Below are 8292 nucleotides of genomic sequence, written 5' to 3' on the forward strand. Positions count from 1 at the left end.
TGGCTTTTAATTTTTGGCCCATCTGTGAGAAAATGATTTTAAATTTTACATAATTTTTTATTTATCTTTTTAAGAACGATAGCGAAGATCATGTTATTTAAAGAATGAAAAGAAGAGAATTAACAGCAAAATAAAAGTTGCACCCTAAATCGCAAAATACACAAGTTAACACATCGTACCTTTGCAGGCAGTTTTGACCACTAGTCGCAACAATCCAGAAATTTCCTTTAATTTTTGTAGTTTTGTTTTCCGCATGGAAGGAGTGAGATTTTGAACTTTGTGGTTTAAGAGTTCGGACTCCTTGAAGATGTACCTGTTTTATGGATATATTTAAATGAATGAATAAAATAATGTAGCTTGCTTTATTCTCGCCTGCATAAGAAAATGATAGTCGTTATAACACGGATGTTCTGTTTCATACACCTCGTGCCAGCTTACAATTTACCATGTATGTAACTTTGTGGGATTTTTTTCTGTGTGGCTGACAATTTAGACAATCCATTACTAGAGACCACCGAGTTTTTCTGTATGCCTCACAAACAATTTTGACTACCCGATTAGTGACCATTCGATTTGCAGCAACAAGCAATTGTTGTTAAATGTGTTGCCTAAGGACATTATATAGATAAAAACTAAACCAATTTCCATTTTATGTTATACCCACCCGTGTATTGCCATAAAAACAATGGTGTACGACAGCTTGGTCTTCCCTGGTCTTGCCCATAGTTCATTTAATTGCTGGACTACCTGGAAAATAATAATTTTTAAAACACAGAGACAGCCACCGCATTGTGACTTGAACCTGGAGTCTTCAAGTTACTTACTAAACAGCAGTTTGGAATGATTTTTGAGAAAAGAATGTTTAATTTCAAATGCTAATGTTATAATAGACCTTTCAAAAAATAAATTGGGTGCTAGTGAAGAGTTTAATCCCTAACTACTAATCCCTATAACCACTAACCCCCTAACCATCAACCCCTAACCACCAACCTCTAACACTTTCGACCAGCCTATTCTGCTATGTACCATAGGATTCTTCTCTAGTGACAAAAATTGTTTTTAAAAAAGTGCAAAAAATGACTTCTAATGTGAACCTAAGCCAAGCTGGTAATCCTTTAGCTGGTGGCCACCTGAAATTTTGGTTTCAAATTGTTCCTTAGGTCTCACTGATACCCACTGAAAATTAACTTTAAAAATGCGAGAAAACATGCTTCGTCACCGTAATTCGTCTGATTTGCCTAAGGTTAACGATTTATAACGTCTTAATCGCAGTCTGTTACGTCACAATAGTGGTATATTACATACATTACAAGACGGTATAGCCTTGTTTTTTCCCCACTGTTTTAATGTAGGAATAAAACGTAACAATACGCATTCTATGACGTAATAATCCAACCTTGGTTTAATTCATAACTGCTGGTGTGGAAAATACGGTGACGCAGCACCATTTCGCGCACTTTCAAAGTTAATTTTCGACACGAACGCGCGAGTTTTTTCAAAAAAAAGTATACAGTGGGTATCAGTGAGACCTAAGCGAGACCACCAGCTAAAGGATTACCAGCCAAGCTCTTTGGGATTTCCTAATTTTTGCATAAAACAGAAGAAATATTTAAGTTTTACCTCTGGGTGTTGTATGAGTCTCTTTATGTTGTCTGCATTCTTTTTTCTGTCTGTCACTTTATCACACTCCAAGCAATGACATGAATTTCGAAGTTGGTCCAATAAATAAGACATCGTGGCCGAATTCCAAAGATAGACATACACCTTACACCTATAACAGAGTGCCAGTAGTCCAATTTATCTACACTAAATTAAATTGGTGTAAAATTGTAACATTTGTTGTATAATGCAACATTTAAACCTGTGCTTTATGAAATGCTTCAAAATGTTCGATTAATTCTAAACTTTTGCTAGTTTTATTTAAAAAACAATTAAATGAACATGTTTTTTCCGTACCAAGGCAGTTTTATAATCAAAAAGTAACCAAAAAGCCTGATTTTCCTGGAACGAAAATGTAAACAAATGATATTCTCTTCCCGCCAAAGCACACATTTCTGTAAGGGAAAACCCCTCAGACGAGCGTAAAAAATACTAAACCATAGAAAACTAATAAACGTTCTACTGTGGGTGCGTTTTTTTAGAAAGTTGAATTAGGTCGTGCTAAGCCACTACGTTCTATCTCGTTGCCTGTATTAAATGCCGAATATTTGTTTCGTATGTAAGTTTTCTGTACATAAAACAGTTAGATTTGCTTTTATATCAGCCTGTTTTTTAAGTTGTTTAAATACATGGCTGACAATTTAGACAGCCTATAAGGGACCGCTGGGTTGGAGCAGTTGGCGTTCACTGCTTTGATCATGAACTCATTAGTCGAAAATGGTAGCAGCGTCGAGCCTCGCACCTGTAACCTCTGGCTCGGGTCTGGCGCCCCACACTGCCAGAAAATACATAGATTTAAAGGTGGAAAATATGGTGGGGCGAAAACGATTGAAAAATGATTCATTCCGCCAGGATAGTAACTCGCATTCACAATTGCAGCAATTCAGGCAATCCGTATACACAACATATCTGTTTAGAAGAAGAAAAGACAAATTTTCAAAGAACTCAAGCTGTATTTCCCAGATTTGCTCTTACGTTCTTTCCTGCTCTATCTGCGCGGATCGTCCAATCAGCGTTGGATCTAAACGATGATGCAATACCGCCAGTGATTGGGTAAATGTTTAATTCTTTGTTCTGACTAATCGTGTGAAGAAGGAAAATCTACACAAGCATTATGAACAAACCGTGTGATTTCATATAGGCTATTAAACAATATACAAAACTACAAAATACACAAACAAACCTATTCAAAAAGAAATTCTTGAAGTGGTAAGCAGGCGGCGTTCTCTATCTATGATTTTACAAAATGTTTACAGAATTATATAACCGTAGCGGCCTATAGGGTACACCGCATATGCACACCGGTTGGAGAGCACTGCCGTGGCCGAACGACTCCAAAACAGCGTTGTTAATTGTACGACCCCCAAATATGTGGTTCATATAGCTAACGGTTTTCCATCTTATCACACAAAAATAATAACGGCTTTGTAAATTCACTTCAGTACAAAATGATTAACAGCTGTGCAAACTCAGGACTAAAATTTTCGCAGAAACTGCGGAAATAAAGAAACGGAGGATATGCTTCTTATTGCGAAGTATCCACCAAACCAACGTTCATTATCCCATCGGAGGATATGCTTCTTATTGCGAAGTATCCACCAAACCAACGTTCATTATCCCATATGGGTTGGTGCTCGTGGTGTATAAGCTGCTTTAGTGTATTGCTGTGGTAGATTATGTAAGCATCATATGTGGTAGGGTGGGGTAAGATGGAAAATGTTATGGGGCGAAAAATGAGATAAAAACTTGTCCTATCTTCCCCACTGGTATAGCTATAGAATCACTGTTTTGTAGCTAGTATTGTGTTTTATTTTGTCAAGTATTGCTATCATTACTTATTGCTATGATAACGTGTTTTATTTTGCATTTACGGTTTTTAAAGTTTCACTGAGTAAAGAATTATGAAGTCTGCTCTGATCTTGCTTTGCTGTGTTTTGATGATTGTTATTGATCCAACCACTTCCTTCTTGAGCCCTAAACCCAAGAATGACAAGTTTGTGTTTTAATATTGTTTATTCAGTAAATAAGTGAATAACCGAAAGAACGAATTAATGAATGAAGATTATGCTCGCTTGGTGGTGGGCAACGTCAGACATTATAACACGGGTGTTCTGTTTCATATACTTCTTATGCTGCCCGATTGCGTATATTAATATAGTTTGTATATATGTCTTTATGTGGTCCAAAAATAAAAGAGCGGGCTATTATATGGTAGTATGGTATTGTAGGGTAAGATGTTATAACTTTGTAAATAATAATCCTTATTTACTAAATAAAATTGGTTGACAGAAGAAAAAAAACATGAACCATCTTGCCCAACCCTACTATACCGCAATTTTTGCCATAGAATTAATGCTTCCCTTTCCCGTAATAAAACTACATGTTATACATTTTGTGCTAACAGATCTCTGTATAATCTTTACCACAAACAAAGTTCAAACGTGGATGATAATTTGAACGAAATGAGAAGTCTCCAGCAGAACCTTGAAAAGCTCCGAAGTTAATTTGAGGGTCAACCAAATAAACGCATTTCAACTTACTAACTGTTATGTTTAAGTGATGCGTTTAAATAAAACATAATATACCCCAATATTCTCTATTCTTTAAAGCAGATATACATAATGAAAAATATGTATCTCGAAGAACAGGAACGATAAAAAAGATTCATTTCAGAATAAATACCGACTGGCACGTCTTTTCTTTTTTTGTTATTGTTCTACTGTATTGGGCAAAAAATGCATATATGCTATAGTCCGGTGGTTCTTAAACTTTTGTATGTTTTACCCTTTTAACAAAGATGCTGATCAGATTTATCCCAAATGGCGCTCATTTATTAAAAAGGAAAAACAACTAACTACAACAGTTATATTTAATGCGACTAATGCGCTTGTGTTTTGTCAACGAATTGTTCAATATCTGGTAAAGTACTACAATTTGCACAATTTTTCTATCTCGTTAACTGATGTGGATTTCGATTGGGAGCTCATTTACCCTCTAAATATGAGGAATTTATCGCCATGGGTAAATTTACTTCAGTTTAAGGAATGCCGCCATAGTCTGTAAAGAGTATTTGAGTCCCACCCCTAAATATGTGATCCATATATGCTAACGGTTTCCCATCTTATCACACAAAAATGATAACGGCTTTGAAAATTCACTTCAGTACAAAATGATTAACAGCTTTGTAAACTCAGCTCACGACTATAGCTATTTTCTCAGAAATCGAGGAAATAATTAAACGAAGAATATACTTCTCACTGCGAAGTATCCACCAAACCAACGTTCATTATCCCATAAGGGTTGGTGCTCGTGGTGTATAAGCTGCTTTAGTGTATTGCTGTGGTAGATTATGTACGTATTGGATACTTTATATGTGATAGGGTGGGGTAAGATGGGATTTTTTGTTCTCTTGTACCGTCCCATTTGATAATGAACAACTTTTTACAGAATTATATAAATGTAACCCCGCGACTCTAAAAGTACGTTGGTAATTGTGTAAACACGATCGGGAAATACGGAATAATATCTGTTAACGGTCTCCCATCTTACCCCATTATGTCGTTGTCTTATTGCTATATATATAATAACGTGTTTTATTTTTCATTTACAATTTTTAAAGTTCAACTGAATTACGAATTATGAAGTTTGCTCTGATCTTGATGCTTTGCTGTGTTTTGTTGATTGTCATTGTTCCAATCGCTTCCTCGAAAGAACGGTTTGTGTTTTTATTTTGTTTATTGTGTCATTTTACAACAAATTGGCGCCGTGGCCAGCGCGCCTGCGTGTAACCCAGGGGTAATTGGTTCCAGCCTCGTCGCTGCTACCGTTCTGGGTGATGTGTCTTTGTGCAAGATACTTTTTTACTAGTGTTGCTTATCGCCTGTAACACGTAATAAAACTACATGGCATGCATTTGTTGCTTACAGCTTTCGAGGGGCTTTTTACAACTCCCACATACCAGGATCAATTGAGGATGATAACTTGGACGAGATGAGAAGCCTCCAGCAGGGCCTTGAAAGGCTCCGCAGCTGATTTGAGGGTCAACCAAATAAACGCATTTCAACATACTAACTGTTATGTTTAAGTGATGCGTTTAAGTAAAACATAATAAACCCTATTTACTCTATTCTTTGATACCTATTTTTTATATACTGAATTATAAGTATCTTGAAGGATAGGAGATTGTAAGTATCTTGAAGGATAGGAGAGCTAGTGCCAATCAAACAGGCGAAGACGCAATGACGTCACTGTTCAAAGTGATGTATGGAGATATGACGTCACTTCTCCATGACGTATCAAGATTCTGACGTCATACCACTAATCCATATTAAGCAGAAATTAATTTTCTTTGTTATTTTATTTTGCAACAGTACGTAGTTATTAGTCTTAACAAACTGTAAATGATGAGATGACTTTTATTGAAGCTTCTGAAAAATAGAAACATGATTAAAATACCTTCATAATTTATGTGGCTGGCGTTGGTGGAAAGCCACTACGGCACGACAAGCCCCCAGCCAATGGTAGTGGGTTTCTACTTAGGTGAGAAACCCTTGCGGGATATTACTGTCCACGCAGGTTAAAGAAACCCCATAGACAAAAAATAATACAACGAATACAAATAACACACCGACAAAAAGACAAAAATAGTACAACGAGCGCAGAGACAATACTGTGACAAACATGCAACAAACACAACAGCTCAATCATTCAAAAAGAGGACAATAGTCAAAAATTTATTAACGCGGACATAATCATTGAAACATCTACAAATAAAATATGGTTCAATTCCTGAAGGATAATCATCTGCAGTGTACACCATATTGAATGTCCAACAACAAGGAGTCGAAGCCAACAACAGCTCCGCATGTCCTAATCAAAAGGTAAGTCGCCATGTTGGTACCGCGATACTTTCGTCGTATCTTCACACAATATAATAACGTCCGGATGCTACGCACCGCATCGACCGTTACGAAACTGCGTCAAGTTGTTACGAACCGCATTGACAGTGACCTAAAACCGAGCGTAGCATCACTGGCGGCGACGTCCACGCAACAACCTGACCGTGACGTAACTCAATCGACGTGACGGAACCGCACCAAACGCAGGGTCATGACAATGCTCTGACCCACCGAATTGACGTCGTAGCGTAATTGTGACGTGGCCATCGTCCCAATCACGCTACATGACGTTTGTATAATATGAATTATTTATTGGTGTTGAGTAGTTTATATTTTACAGAATAAATGGAAAGTATTGGATTTTAATTATGCGTATATTATACTGCGTGTTGATATTACTCAAGTATTTGTGTACCAACATAGCGTTCTTACCAAGTGATTAGGACAATACAGAATCGTTGAAAGATTCGATCTTTGCAGAAGAAACACACAATAGAGAGTAGAACAACAAAATCTGATCCAGCAATGAAGTTCGCCATAGTTTCATTGCATATATTTCATAGACATGCAAAATGCACTATAATAGTGATTGACCAAAAAATAACTGGCAACACTAGGTCCAGCAATGCAAAATGCACTATAATAGTGATTGACCAAAAAATAACTGGCAACACTAGGTCCAGCAAATAAGTGTACAACAGCGCAGACAGACACACACACATAACATGCAACGCATACATATGTAATACTCAAACCTCAAACCGTGTATCCTTTATCGGCGTCTTCGTCTTTGTTCTTCGACTGCAAAACAAACGTAATAGTTACGTAACAGGCTTATCATTTAAAAATTTAAATATTGTAGTGTCGTGGGATAAGATGTGGTACCATTAGCAATTAAATCCCAGATTTCCTAACCGTCTTTACAGTTTTTATTACTCATAAAAGATTTTTAATACTCAATAATGTGAGGATACAGTTATCTTATTCTGTATATATATATACTTTGTTTACTACCAAATGGGACAATATTGAGAATGCAAACATAGAACATTTGACCCCAGCACGTAATATATTGCTTTTACATTTAATGCTTTTAAATTTACAAACAGACTTTAATTGCAAATAAATATATGAACATATTAGTTTGTAAACGTTGAGTAATAAACCTAATAATAAACAAACCCCACATTTTAATAATTTCAAACTATAAATGTTTAATTTTTTTCTTTAGATTATTTTTGATCAAAATATCTAATAAACAATGGTAATATACAATACATTGCGCTTTTCTTCGGCAGCTTTATTTGCTGACTTTTCTGCAATATAATAATCGTTTACTACTGCTTACATACTATTACGTCATAATTACCGTCATTCCTGCTTTACGTCGTGGTCCGCTTGATCCTCTGTGACGTCACATACCATATTCTGCAAACTTTGATTTTAAAACTCTATTTAAACTAAAATAAATGTGTGAAGAAACAATAAACTTACGAAGTGGGTTCTTCTGTTGCGTCATCACCACTTCGTGACGTCACATCATCGATGTTTCTAGAAAAGAGCCTATGTACGTAATAATGCCAATTGTAATTTATACTTTACCAATTCTTTGATCTTCTTGCGTCGCTCTCATAGCCAAATATAATTAGAATATACAAGTAATGTGCCTTCGACGCAAAACGCGCATGGGGCCCCATGAAACAAACGTCGCGATACGTACGCGTAGAACTACAGT

General features: G+C 36.3%; 1 protein-coding gene and 4 long non-coding RNA genes across 6 annotated transcripts in view; 3 read left to right on the forward strand and 2 right to left on the reverse strand.

Annotated features, from left to right (window-relative positions):
- The window catches only part of LOC104266316 (serine-protein kinase ATM-like), a 32109-nt gene extending 30354 nt beyond the window's left edge, over window positions 1-1755 (reverse strand). For both annotated transcript variants that reach the window (XM_026837170.1, XM_026837169.1), the window contains exons 1-3: window positions 1621-1755; window positions 665-747; window positions 180-313 (exon numbers count right to left, since the gene is read on the reverse strand). In XM_026837170.1, the coding sequence (XP_026692971.1) occupies window positions 180-313; window positions 665-747; window positions 1621-1734 (331 nt within the window). In that variant the 5' untranslated portion in view covers window positions 1735-1755. The remainder of the gene's footprint in view (window positions 1-179; window positions 314-664; window positions 748-1620) is intronic.
- The window catches only part of LOC113474777, a 19271-nt gene extending 13102 nt beyond the window's left edge, over window positions 1-6169 (forward strand). The window contains exon 3 of the long non-coding RNA XR_003396464.1: window positions 6068-6169. This is a non-coding gene — a long non-coding RNA (uncharacterized LOC113474777). The remainder of the gene's footprint in view (window positions 1-6067) is intronic.
- On the forward strand, window positions 3528-4249 carry LOC100187377. The gene is made up of 2 exons (XR_182152.3): window positions 3528-3652; window positions 4064-4249. It is a non-coding gene; the product is annotated as an uncharacterized LOC100187377 (long non-coding RNA).
- Window positions 5278-5783, forward strand: LOC104266317. The gene is made up of 2 exons (XR_717501.2): window positions 5278-5374; window positions 5586-5783. It is a non-coding gene; the product is annotated as an uncharacterized LOC104266317 (long non-coding RNA).
- Window positions 6170-6250: 81 nt separating the features above from the next.
- LOC113474776 lies at window positions 6251-7992 on the reverse strand. The gene is made up of 3 exons (XR_003396463.1): window positions 7927-7992; window positions 7836-7873; window positions 6251-7358 (listed from the first exon to the last, which is right to left on the reverse strand). It is a non-coding gene; the product is annotated as an uncharacterized LOC113474776 (long non-coding RNA).
- Window positions 7993-8292: the final 300 nt, after the last annotated feature.

Source organism: Ciona intestinalis, chromosome 12 (assembly GCF_000224145.3).
Source record: "Ciona intestinalis chromosome 12, KH, whole genome shotgun sequence".
In the NCBI taxonomy this organism is placed as follows: Eukaryota; Metazoa; Chordata; class Ascidiacea; order Phlebobranchia; family Cionidae; genus Ciona; species Ciona intestinalis.